The 13,791-nt window shown below is 41.8% G+C and overlaps 1 protein-coding gene across 1 annotated transcript in view; it reads left to right on the plus strand.

Moving 5' to 3' along the window:
• Positions 1 to 13,579, plus strand: part of GABBR2 (gamma-aminobutyric acid type B receptor subunit 2) — a gene marked incomplete at both ends in the record, with an annotated part of 453,856 nt that extends 440,277 nt beyond the window's left edge. The window contains 2 exons of the mRNA XM_083878236.1: positions 5,842 to 5,959; positions 13,414 to 13,579. Coding sequence (XP_083734362.1) covers positions 5,842 to 5,959; positions 13,414 to 13,579 — 284 coding nt within the window. The remainder of the gene's footprint in view (positions 1 to 5,841; positions 5,960 to 13,413) is intronic.
• Between the last annotated feature and the right edge of the window lie 212 nt (positions 13,580 to 13,791).

Consider the following 13,791-nt stretch of genomic DNA (forward strand, 5'->3'; position numbering starts at 1 on the left):
ACCTTGCTGTTCTGGAGGAGCTCCCATGGAGAATGTCATGTAGTGTAACCCTATTGTGTACACAAACTCACAGCCCTGTTTTCTTCACAGAACAGATCATAACAGGGAATTTAGGCAATGCATCTCGAACAAGCCCTAATCAAACTTTAATGTCATAGTACAGTTCAGTAGGCCTCTGATCTGTAAAAATTGCCCAGAGTTAAAAATCCTAATTCCTATAGACAAGTGCCAAAGGAGGTGGTTTGATTCATCTCTTCCTTCCCCACCACCCTCATTTTCATCAAACATAGGGATTTAAGATACAAAAGTGAAATTGCTTTAGCCAAAATCGGTAGAAACAGCTGTGAATTTCGATATCTGCCTGACCTCAGGCAGTGCTTCATAACTTTGGGATTCCTGGTTAGTTATTAACAGCAACAGCTCCTGGTACATCCCAGGAGCTCTTTGCTGGCACAGGGTCTCCTTCTTTACAGCACATTTCAGTACACCTCATTTAAAGAGAGATATTCTCTGAGATACTCATCTCTTGTTCACAAATGCATAATGTCCCTGAGACATCTACAGCAATTGGCTATGTAAGAAAAGCAATTAGGAAAATGTGATTTGCGGTTTATGGCTTGATTGCTTTCTTTTAATGCAGGCTTTTTAGCTGCACTGCTACATAGCTTTATGTGGTCAAGCAGTTTTCAGCATGCCGCATGGACTAAGGCTCTGAGACTTCAAATGGCTTCCCCAGCTGAATTTAAAAGGGCATCCCCTTAACTTCATTTCATACATTCCTCGGATCCTCGGATGACTTTGAGTCACTGTGCCTGCTAGTGACCTCAGCTCTGTCCACAGGGCAACATTAACTTCTCCCCTGGCATTTGTGGGATCTGGTGGCCTTGCTGGGGTGGCAGAGCCACATTACAGCCTGGGTTTGTGGGAGGGATGGTGTGTGGGGAAGGCCAGCACTTGGCTCCAGCTGTCCCTGTAGCTGACAGAGCCATTCAGCAAGAAGAGTCAGGCTTGGAGGTATGGCTGTGTTTGCCAGGCTGACATTTGGAAAAAAGGAGGACAAGTGCCTCAACTGTGATGCTGTGTACAGGGGGGGTGGAGGTAGAAAATTTTGCTGCACCTGGAATCTTACTATCTTACTCTACTTGACTTCTTTTAGATGTCTTAATACATGAGATTATTTCCATGTGACATGATTCACAAAATCACGGATTGAAAGAGTTTCATATAAAACAAAGCTCAGAAGAAATCCTGCAGTAGATTTTCCCTCTACCTTGGCCAGTACACTTCAGAGAAGCATATTAGGGAAATTAAGGAATGACAGCTATTCTATGGGAGGTACAGAAGCAAGAGGCAGCTTTGCCACAGTCCCCTCTTATGAGTAAAGCCTTTTTGCAGGTTCTCTCTCTGCAGGCGCCCTTTCTTGCTCAGAAAACCTTGTCTGTTTTAAGCCAGAAAGCAATCTTTACTCATTGCTGTAAATGGGCTGGGAGCATTCATTTACATGTCAGATATGCCTACATACTGTCACTTGTCACCCCACTCCGATGTTTCCTGGTGTTAGTTTTTCCCCATGTAAAAGCAGCTCAAAGAAAAACAGATTTCAAAGGCGTGTTGCTCACAAATGCAAAGCAAAACAGAGTTCTTCTGTGATAGATGGGGGAAATATTATTTCTATGAAGTTCATGCGATTCAAGCATTAAGGTTGAGATTGAAAAATAAGTAAGGTAAGGGCTTTCAGAAATAACTTCTTTAAAGGGATGCTGTTTTGAAGCAAGGATATAGTTCCTTTCTTTATAGAGATGCTAGTTTCTATGAAGCCTAACAAATGGATTCAATCCTGAAATTGGAGCTTGTTTCTGTTTCAACAGGGAGACCAACCTGTCAGAGGTTCAATACCTGCCCTTTCTTGCACAGAAATGAATCTGCAGTGAAGGGAATTTCTTCTGATTTAAAGTAGTATAAATCAGAGCAGAATCTTGCTGGCTTTTCTTTTTAAAAAATCTTCCTCTCAAAACACAAATATCAGAAGCTATGATTTAGGTTGCCAATGTAATGTGCTTACTTCAGAAGAACTTTTTTCTTATCACCCAGCAGACAATATGATCATTTTAATTTTTTCTTTCAGTTACCTGTCTTAACACCCTATTCACATGAAAAACAGAGAATGGCTAGTCATGTTCCACAGTCCAAGCAACAGAACTGGGAAAAATTACAAAAAGTTTTCAAAATCTACCTCTAGCTTTAAAGTTTCCTGAGGTCTTCAGTAAATCAGCGAAGTTATCTCTGCTAGATCTTGTAAGTCCTTATTAAGCCACACTTGCCTCTTTGTGGAGCACAATATATGCTTTCTAGCAAAGAGAAACAGCAGTAGAATTGAAAGATATTGGATGAAGAGTAGTTCTGTCATCCAGTTTTAAGCCATCAGAGGAATATAGCCACTAAAGCGTAATGATGAAGATGTTCAATAAGGCTGCAGTGTACAAACATCAACAAAACAAGCCTCTAGTTTAAAAAAATATGTTTTCTAAACTCTTGGAAGAAATTGAAGCACCATCAGTCACCTGGTGCTTTCTGCCTGCAGCTGAATGAGGGTTGTTAAAATGCAGGGTGCAGTAAAGCCTGCCCAGGTAATTTTGGCAGCACGAGGTTGCAGATTGATTATAGGTCACCCCTGGCAGAGGTACAGGAGAGCAGCTGGGAGCAGTGACCTCCTCGCTGAGCCCCTGGGCAGCCTGCATCAGGTGTGCTCCTGCAGCTCAGAGCTTTGTAAATTAAAGCTGTTTCTTTGCTACAGGTAGGCAAAGGTCCCGAGCTAAAGCCTTCTGGCTCTCACCGACCACTGGCAGCGAGCTTTGTTTTATAATGAGCCCATTGCTGAGTGCTCTGCGAGGCCCTTGAGATGTATTTATCTTTTCTCCCGACAGTTTTCTGAATGGAAAGTGCTCAGGCATCACTTATCCAGACTTCTGAGTTCCGGTTTGAGGTCTACAAAGGTGAAAATTATTTAGAAGGTGCTTCTGGCTAATGTAATTTCAACTTAAAAGGTAGTTACATCATCCTGGTGCAACTTACTGGGCAGGATCAGCAGTGGCAGACAGTGCCCTGCGAAGGAAGGGCATTTTCCTAGGGCACTTAATGGACAGAGGAAGAGCAGATGGGAAAGTATCCAAAATGCTGCTACACTTTCCAGGGGAAACTGGGAAATCAAATGTTTACCACTGCTCTTATTTTCTTTTCTTGCAGTTTTTCACGTTTATAAAACTAGTTTTCTAAACCCTTAAGTTTTTTTAAGTGCATATGGCAATAGTGTTTCTTCTTTAAGCTCCAGCTTCCAGAAGCATATGACTAAGTGAGAATCTTGCTCTTCGTTATTTAAATGAAAGGTAAATGAAAAATAAAGATATTCTAGTTTCCATAGCTGCAAAGTAAAAACCTAACAACTCCTCTCCCAAAATGCTTAACAAATAAGAATTACCTAACTTTTTTTATTATTATTTTGAAAGAAGCAAATGAAAAAGGGGGAAAAAAAAGTGACAATTTTATGTGCATTTTATCTATCTTTTAAATATATAGTAAAACTTGCATTTGGTAGCCTTGTATGCAGAAATTTATTCAGTGTATTAAGGGCAAGTCATCTGTGAGGTAGAAAAGAGTCTATTAAGAATAACACACGGTGATATATGGGCAGTTGGTGTTGAGAGATGAGTAGGAAGAGAATATATGATTTCTGCTCTACTCTAAACTAAATCCCCCACCTTTTTGACAAGGACCACCTCCTTCTCTCTCTCTCTCTTACAGAACATCTGAAAGTACATGAAACTCCTTTGGTGTGTACAACACAGATTATTCTATTAAATAACATACCCCCAAACAGCAACAGTTGCATTTTCTAATCATTTGATGAAGAATTATATCTTTAGCAGCTTTGGAAAATGTTAAATTGCTTACCTTGGCCAAAGAAGCTGGAACCCTAAATTAATTAAATCTTAGAGCTTTTCCATCCCCAATTACAAGGGTTACTCAAATTTTTACTTTGGTCTATATCACAAACTCAGCAGTTTCCATTGTCAGCTTAGATCAGCTCAGGACTGACTGTTGGTTTTAATCATGGAAATAAAAAGTGTTCTTTTTTACATTTCTGCTTATAGACATCACAAGACTTTTATGCAAATGTCAAACTTGATATATAAAAAAAATGCAATGTACAGAAAACAAAAACTGAAGTCCTGTGACAGCAAATGCCACACCAGCAAACTTCAGGCTGCCCTGAGAAGATAGACCTCATTGCTTATCTTAGCCACTGTCAGATTTGACTCTTTGCTGTACTCCCTTCACATCTAAACCACCACTGAATCCTGCCATCTCTTAATTTTAAGCACTCCTCTTGCTACAGCTGAATTCCTTAGCTCTCTTCTACTGACATTTTCTTGCAGTAGAACCAAAGCAGCTTCATGTGTTCTGGTCACCTCCTTTTTCACCTACATCCTTCTCTTCAATGCAACATCAGTGAAAAATCTTGTCTCCTCTTCTGAGCTGTAGTGATCCCCGTGTCTGCACATTGTTGCCTGCTCACCTACACATGGTTGTTACTTGCTTGTTAGGTTTTTCACGGCAGGAAGTGAATGCTATCAAATAATGCCAGAGATGACCTTGCTGGGAGGGCAATTATAGATGTTGGAGTTTGCCTTCAAAACATTTATGCTTCCAGCTTCTTTCCTCAGTTTGTGTTTCTGCTGCTTGCTTTGTTCCCCCAGTGCCTGTTGATAACGTATATATTCCTAGCATGTGGGAAGCTGAGCATTATTTGGGGCTTCTGAGCATGAATACAACAGATAAGAAGCTTAACCCTTCAAAATGTACCAGCTTTTTCATGCCGTTTTCCTTTTCTCTTCACTCTTTTCCTGCATTTCCCCCTCATACGCACTTTTATGTTCAAATCCTCCAGTACCCTCTTCAAGAATTTACCTCAGACTCCTCTTCCATGCTGCCTCAATGCCTGCAGCAAACACTGCTTCTCTGTTTGTGTGACAAACAACTGCTGGTGATGGATTTGGAGCTCTCTGTAATATTTATGAACACTGTGAACTGCCCTCATTATTCAGATGCTTTCTGTGTGGTTTTATTTGGCGTACCACAGAAAAATACTTTGAAAAAGCAGGCAGGAACAGAAAGGATCTTCTTAAAATGGCTATGTTTCTCAGGAGGAGTGATGCCATGGGCTTCAGCACAGCTATGAGTCCCTTCAGCACAGGGACACCCAGGACACCCAGGGGAATCAAGAATTATGATCTGTTTTGTTATCACTATGCAGAAAAGAAAAAAGTGTAATGACATCATTAGCTGTCCTTGCTGCAGACAGCCTATGGACCAGTGCAATTGATATGAATCATATTTCCATGCTAAAAATGATAGCAGTAGCAGATATTCAAATAACAACACTTAATTGCCTGTGTGATCATAAGAGTATCAAGGGTTTATACATCAATGAGACTATAGCTTTTCTAGGAAAATCTTAAGAAGGAGGGCCTATGAAAAGGTTACAATTTCTAACTGCAAGAACAATATAGTTACGTTATCTTTTCACATAGGCCATAGATGAGAGAGCATGGTGTCACTTTTGTCACTTTTCTATTTCTTTATGGTGGTTCCTATGGAGGAATACATCATCCAAAACATAAGAGAGTACCAAACTCTCACAGCAAAACTTGAGACTATATTGGAGTATAGGTAGTATGAGTTTACTTTGTGGCATTATGGACATTTGGAAAAAGTTAAAGTTAAACAATTTTTAAACATTCACTTAGTCATGGTAAAGTAAAATTGAATTTGTTGTTCATCCAGATGGTGAGAAAGCCATTTTGAAAAATCATCTTGATCAAAATCCACCAGCACAGTGGGGCTCATCAGACCCTTCCAGAACAAGCAAAGATCCCATAGAAGACATCAACTCTCCAGAACAGTAAGTATATATCATTACCTCGCTGACAAGATGTTAATTTAAATTATTACATTTCATCAAAGCCTGTATTTCCCTTCCATGCATTTTTTAATTGAAAGACCTTCACTGTAACCCCCTTTCAGCCAGCCCAGGCCACAGAGGGAGCCTGAAAACATCAGCAACAGGGAACATGAATGGCACCTCCTGAAGCGCCATCAGACAGCAATGTTGTACTGTGATGCCTCCCTGCCACCAGCTCACCACCCAAATGGAACTTAAAGGATATCAGGCAGTGTAGATCCTAAAGTACCCCAAAGGCAAATCAACATGCTTCTTTTCTCTTTCTGGAAACATAGCACAATGTCCAAAGTTTCTATAGAGAGTTACAGGATGAGCTGTGCCCTGCCACCAGTGTGTGGAGAAAAGAAGAGGATGCACATATGTGCACAAATGTCTTATGACTCTTGTCAAAAGTCCAAGTCCTTCCACACACCAGCCAGAGGGGTTCATAGTGTACATAGACATTTTGTTCTTTTACATTCTTAAACTAGATGAGAAATAAAAAATGTCCTGAGGGCTTTTCAACGTTGCCATAGCAGCTGGACCTGAGTTTTGGCACAGGAAAGCCTGCACTAAGTAGTTTCCCTTAGAAACAATGCTGCAGCTACAAGGAGACGATGGCACAAAACACTGGCTAGATTTACAGAGGGGAAAGAGTATTCTGGTGTCAGCTTTTCTCTCTAGGAACCTATATGAAAAACTCATGTCCTACCCTCCACTAGCTGAGCAGGACCCGCCGTGGGCCAGAGCTCAGGGAAGCGCCGCTCTCGTGTGTGCCCGGATCAGACATCCCCCCACAGCAGCCTGGCTGCACGAGCATCCCTTCATCAGTGTCTGAGCTAATAGCTGTCAGACTCCTGGGCAATTTAAAAGCTTACTTAAAAACAGAATAAATTAAACAGATTACTAGAATGAGTCACATTACATCAGCAACAGCCACCCTGATTGCAGATAGTAGCTACTGTCTTGTACTACCTGGAGCAGGAAAACACATGCACTCAAAGGAAAAACCCAACCCAAACCTGCAAAGAAGCTAATTCACACACACATATGGACAAAAAAAAAATCTCACAGTAGATGAAATATCTTGCAATTTCAGAAAAGCAGGGCTCTTGCTGAGAGAGCTCTCATGACTTCATGGGGTCAGCCGAGTGCTTTAATGCATAGCTATTAAAGGCCTGTGTTTTTTTTCAGTATCATTTGTCAGAAATAATGTAGTGTGAATGCAGCCTCATCCACATGTGGCCCAGTTACATTAAGAAAGATGCTAAGAAATACACAGACACTCAGATAATCCAATTGTCTCGATACAGATTTAATACAGGCAAAGAAGAAGAAAAACATTTGGCAATGACAGAACTTCCTCTAGGCTAGTGATAACTGATGAGAAGACTGAGATTTCCTAAAGGTTCCAGAGAGTGGGTCAGTACAAATCTGAACAGTCTCTGACATTTATGGAAAGCAATTAATTAAGTGCTGCTAAATCTAAACAGTGTCATTCAGCATTTGCGCAGCTGTAACTGTGCTGAGTCCAAGGGCCAATGTCTTCCCTGAGAATGAGTACCAAAGCCACACTGCCCAGACACAGTGGGTCTTCCAGGGAGGAGTAGTATCCCTGTCTTCAGGACTTCCCTCTTTTTGGCAGGAGATTGCCTCTCTCCAAAGTTTGTACTCTTTAAGACATCCTTCTGCACCTCTGCGCTTGTTTTTCAACTTGCCCAGCAGCTCTTCTGTCCTTTGGTGGTTGATAAATGTATAATTTTTTGGGGAAAAAAAAAAAAAACAACCAAAAAAACAAACAAGTTAAAGGCAAGCTGTAGTTTCTGTCTTTCTCATTTCACCTCATACATAGGGTATCTGACAAGTAGTCACACAGTCTGAGAAACTTATTTCTTATTCAAGAACACAAATCTCAAGGACATTAGTCTGAAAAAGATTTCCTCTTGGTCATAAACCTGTGAAAGGAGGATGTCAAGACAATCATTTGCCTACAGAAGTTTTAACTCTTTAATGGCTGTGGGGAAAAAAATCATTCCAGCTTCCTGTGCTTGTCAGCACTCACGAGAACTGGCATCTTCAGTATGAAAGCTCTTGTAGAGTCCAGAAAAGAGCTGATTTGGGATTTTTTCACTCTTTCTTGCCATTAGTGGTACATTTGACTCATTGTAAGATCCCTTATTCTACAGCTGTGCCCAAAGTAAAGGCACAACAATATACAGGTACCTCAGGCAGTAGTGCAGGAAGTTGTTTCACACTTGTTGATGAGGTAATGTTTACATTGGGGAAAACAATTTTTTTGTGCTTGGCTTAGATTTAGTGTTGGGAAAGAAGGGACAGGAAGGGCTTGCAGATATGATTGCCTGGTAAGAAATACTGGAGATGTAAAACCTGAGAGTGAAATAGAAATGAAGGCCAGCTTTGAGATGTGATCATGGCAGGCAGGAAGATGGTGATTAGCTGGAGATAGGTTGAAGGACAGAAAACAAAAAGACACAAGGGTGTAGCCCCTCTTCACCCTGCCAAGGCATCAGGGAAAAAGTAGATAGGAAAAGTAGTCTTTAGAGTTTAGCATATAGGATGATATGGTAATATAGTAGTTCTCATAGGCTGCATGCAAAGTTTGTAGGTTTTGTATCTCATGCCAGTTGGTCACTGTAAATTAGAATATTCAACACAAAAGGAGAGATAATGTATTGTAACAAGGTCCTCGCTCTCTGACCCCTGCACTCTTCTTACCTCTCTTATCCCTCTTATCTCTCTTAGCTCTTTTACCTCCCTTACCTCATATACTCTCTCTCTCTCTCCCTCTCTCTCTCTTTGAGGCTTCCCTTCAGCCAAGGCTGCTGGCTGAAGGCAAAGCCCTCTTTACCCACGACCCTTGCAATAAAACCACGTGTTTCTAGAATATCTGAGGTCTGCAGAGTTCCTTCTCCCTGCCATCCACAGATGCTCCTCCAGTTTAGGACCCTGCACCTAGGGAAAATGCAGTCTGTATGACTGTAGAGTAGCTTTAGAGCATGAATATAGATGATTCTCAGTTCCCTTAGCAGTTCCTGCTGGGCAGGACCCAGTACGTTTTCCATACTGCCATGTAAAATTTTCCATACCAGCCAGACCATCAGATAAGATGAGCAAAAAGTGGGTGCTGACTGCCTTCTTTCCTGTTTACACTGTCTACACAGTATAAATTAACGCCTCCTATAGCAGGCAAAGTGGTGCCAGTGCACAGGCACAAGCCATGCACTTTGATTTCCCATTTTTTAGCACACTCCCTAGCACAGCTGTATCCATTTGTACTCTCCCAGGTAATGCTCAGCAACAATCCTGGAGGATGCTTAGCTGTGTGGATAGACACTGTACTGTGCCAGCTCATCTCAGGTCCAGAGAGCAGCCTGAAACAGTTTAAAATAGATATAATTCTTTTCCCAGTAGGATGAGTTGTCTCAGGCAAAGTCATCTGCTTTGATGAGCATCAAACTGCTCATATTTCCTGATGGGCAGTCCTGCTTATCTAAAGATCACATCAGTCAGCTTATCTGCATGATGACCACGTTCAGTGGTTTATCCTCTGTGACCCTTAAAGACATCCATCTATGTGCTTTCATTCCTGCATATTGTCCCTTCTCATCAATGACCTACATCCAGCAGGTCATTAGTTTTTGGCACCATTAAAATGTATTCCATTCTCATTTTAACAGCAACAATATGTGACAGTCTTCCAGATCTCTAAGCAGAGGTGATGACAGATTTCTGTGGGACCCCACTAAAACTTGTGATCTTAATAGACTATTTCTATATGCAGGTGTTTTTGTAACCTTCAAAGCATAACTTCAAAGCATAACTGGAGCCAGTTATGTTAATTTAAGTAACAAAAATTCTCATTCAAAAAAGTTGGTTGTGACTGCATTATTGCATTGCAGCCATATGCCTCAGCATGAACAGGCCTTTGTTATTTGTTTTCTTCACTGAGAGTGGTTTATCTATGATCTATCTATGATCTTACTCAAATGTGTCATTAAAATAAGGTGGGTTTAGAATGGTTAGTTCACTTGCTAGTAGAACATCTTACTTTACTGTAGTCTTTTAGAGCTTCTCCAGCTTCCCTGCATTTGCTAAAAATCAACATTAATGTGCTGCTGATTTAACTGAAATAATCCCTGAGTGCTTACACACAGTTTATACTCCCACAGAACTTCAGATGTTTGACTGTTGCAGCAATTTGTTTCAGTCCCCCCACTTACCAATGGATCTTATTACCCATTTTCTATAACAAACCAAAATATATTTCAAATGCCTTGGCCTCCCTTGTAGTATTGTGCATTCCCACGTGCATTGCTTTGTGTTCCTGTGTGCATTGACATTGGAAGCCAAGGTTTTACCTGATTTTATGCTTCCCTAATAGATGGTATTTCTCTACAGAGCTGAGGACACTTGCCCTAACACAGAATCCTGATGAGTGGGTGCTCTGTGTATGGAATCATCTTTGCTTTCCATCTCCTTTGGTGGTTGCCTGTGATCTAGACCAACTAGAATTATTACCAACCATTACCTCTCCAAAACACTTGACCATATATATGCTTTCACACACATATCTATATAGTATGGACAACTTGAAACAAATTCCTAGAGTCATATAATGGTTTGGGCTGGAAGGGATCTTTAAAGGTCAAAAGGCAATGGCCTTGAATGTCTTCAGGGATGGGGCGTCTGAGCCATCTGTGGCAGTGTTTCACAACCCTCATCATAAAAATTTGTTATTTTAATGTAGTCTAAATCTACCCTCCTTTGTCTAAACCTCACACAGCATCCTCTCACTCCATGCCCTTCTAAAAAGTCCCTCTCCAGCTTTCTTGTAAGCCCCTTTTAGGTACTGGAAGGCAGCTTTAAGGTCTCCATGGAGCTTTTTCTTCTCCAAGATGAAAAGCACCAGCTCTCTCAGCCTGTTTTCATGGAAGATATCTGCCAGCCCTCTGATTTTCTTTGTGATCTTCCTCTGGACTTGCTCCAGCAGGTCCACATTCTTCTTAAAAGAAGAGCTGAATACAGTGTTCCAGGTGGGGTATCACCAGAGGGGCAGCATCACTTCCCTCATGCTGCTGGCCACGCTGCTTTTGATATAGCCCAGGATATGATTAACTGTCTGGGCTGCAAGTGCACATTGCTGGGTCATGTCCAGCTTTTCATCCACCATCACCCGCAGTTACCTCTTGGCAGGGCTGCTCTTGATCCCTTCATCCTCCAGCCTGTATTGATATCAAGGGTTCCCCCCAAAGCATTGGCAAAATGTGGCAGGAATGGAAGGGAAAATCACTGATATTAGAGAAAAAGGACCTAAAAAGAGTGAGGCAAAGCACAAAATTTACTTTCATTTCAGGCAAAAATACCAGGGTTTTTTGGAATTTGCTTACAGTTCTCTGCCCCAATTCCAGGAACCAAGTTTTCAAGTGAAAGTAAACTTTTAAGTAGAGTTAAAGCAAAATTTGCCACCCACTGCAGCCACCATTGGCATAGCTAAACAAACATGCTTTGTCTATGGTATGGCTAACACTGAAGTGGATGAAAAAAAATCCTATTCACTTGATTATGCAACTGGATTCTCTTGGAGTAGCTTCAAAAAGCCCTTTAATGAGAAGTCTATAACAGTTGAACAAAGTAAGCATTTCCACTGGTGGGAAAATAAGTGCAGGCAATTCTGCATTTGACCCCTCAACAAGAGACAGAATGACAATCCACAGCATCAGGCTCATAAGGATTCAGCACAGGGAAACACTGAGCCATGCCCCCTCTGCACTCCTTGGGAACAAGGCATGACTTCATTGATAGCACCAGGAAGAGTTGAGCATAGTAGCAAAATAACAATGAATGGATTTTGTTTAGTTCCAGGAATGCATTGCCAGCACTAGAATGATCATCACTGAGGACTAACACTGTGTGAAACTTTAAAAAGGAGTTTGAGGGGGAGAAACTATGAGCAAGAGTTTCCTGGGTAGGCAGACAACAGCTACTTCTACTGCACCTCTGTATAAAGAAGCCAAAGTTTGTAGTGAAGAAACTAAAGAGAAGAACACTACATTTCTATCTGTTTGAATTTAAAAGCTATACTGCTTGATCCCAAGCAGTGCAATGGATGCCTTAGTATCTGTCTTTGCTACCTAACACAAAGCAAAAAAGTAATTAAATGTCATTTGAATCAAAAAAGCTGTCCAAAACCCAGCTTTCAAACAAACACCTCTTATAAAGGCCTTTCTATACACTTTCATTGTATCAGATAATGGGCAAACATAAATTTAAAACTCTGTTATACAATGGTTTCTGTGGGCATTTTTGTTCTGAAATCCAAAAGCCAGTTTTCAGTTCAACTCAGTCACCTTGACATCTCTCTTCTCTTTAGAAAGGGCCTCTGTGTTTCAAGGGTGAATGTCTCCAAATACAAAGCCATCCTGATTATAAAATGACTGAAAACATCTTTTACAGTAGCAAACCTCAACAGGATTTTGATTTTGTGAAAGGGGCTAGTATACCCAAAGCACTGGAGTAGCAGAGCCCTTTTCTCATGGCATCATCCTCTTCAAGTAAAGGGCTTAGATGGGATATCTATGAGCATGATTTAGTATTTATTAAAAAATATATATGTACCAGTTATCATTATGTCAATCCACTTGGAAAAATAGATACAGAATGTTGGGTTCTGGAACACTGAATTTTTGTATGGGTGTTGAGCAGGACTGCTTTTAGAGTGCCAGCTCACCAGTCCCACAGCACTGACTGACAGAACTCAAAAGCATCTATCACCTTAAAAGCACACACCCGAACTTTAGAGAGGAACTACTTAAAAGAGAAAAAAAGCCATCAGTCCCAAATCCCTCCCACCATGCACCTGTGCTTGTTTTAGCTGGCACTGCAGAAGTGCCATCCTTAGTACTGACATCCTTGTGCCAAGTGATGCGTGGCTTGAAACTCAGTCTGTGACCTCATGCATGTCTACACAGCTGGACAGGGCTCTGCAGGCAGTGGATCACTCTGCAAGGGGTGGGGGTCACCAAGCCATACACCCTCTTTGCAAAGGTCACCAAACCATACACCCTCTATTCAAACTTAAGGTTTTCCCCTTTTCTTGGTATCAGCAGTCTGACAATTAACCTCAATGTGGCTGGGAACTTCAGAAGGCTGTGGGATGCTGTTAGTTTCCACTTAGTTTCCTTTGTCATGTCTAACCTGTCAGAAAAACTCCCCAAGGGGAAAACAACATCATGGTGGCACAGTTCAGCATCAGCAAGTGCAATGCCCTTGGCATTAACCCTGTCGGTCCCAGCGGAGGCACAGGGAGCTCCCTCGCAGCAGCCTGGGAACACATCAGCCACGTGGTGTATGCCATCCGTCCCCTGGCTAACATTCCTCTCCCGTCTCTCTCGCAGCATACAGCGCCGGCTGTCCTTGCAGCTGCCCATCCTTCACCACGCCTACCTGCCGTCCATAGGAGGAGTGGATGCCAGCTGTGCCAGCCCCTGCGTGAGCCCCAGTGCCAGTCCCCGGCACAGACACGTGCCGCCCTCCTTCCGAGTGATGGTTTCAGGGCTGTAGGAGGGGGAGATCAGTGCTTCCTGAACTGCTTTTAAGTACTCAATGACTGGACTAAACATCCGACCTAGAACTCTGCTACAAACATGTAACATTGGCTCTTAGCGCAGAGGAACTTCTGCTGAGGCCCTCGTCACAGGAGTGCCCACGTAACTCGTGTGAAAAAGCAAAGGAGGACACAAAGAGTTTGATCTGTAGCCTTATTCATGGAGTTT

The sequence above is a fragment of the Zosterops lateralis genome (genome assembly GCF_965231275.1).
Source record: "Zosterops lateralis genome assembly, chromosome: 1".
Classification (NCBI taxonomy): Eukaryota; Metazoa; Chordata; class Aves; order Passeriformes; family Zosteropidae; genus Zosterops; species Zosterops lateralis.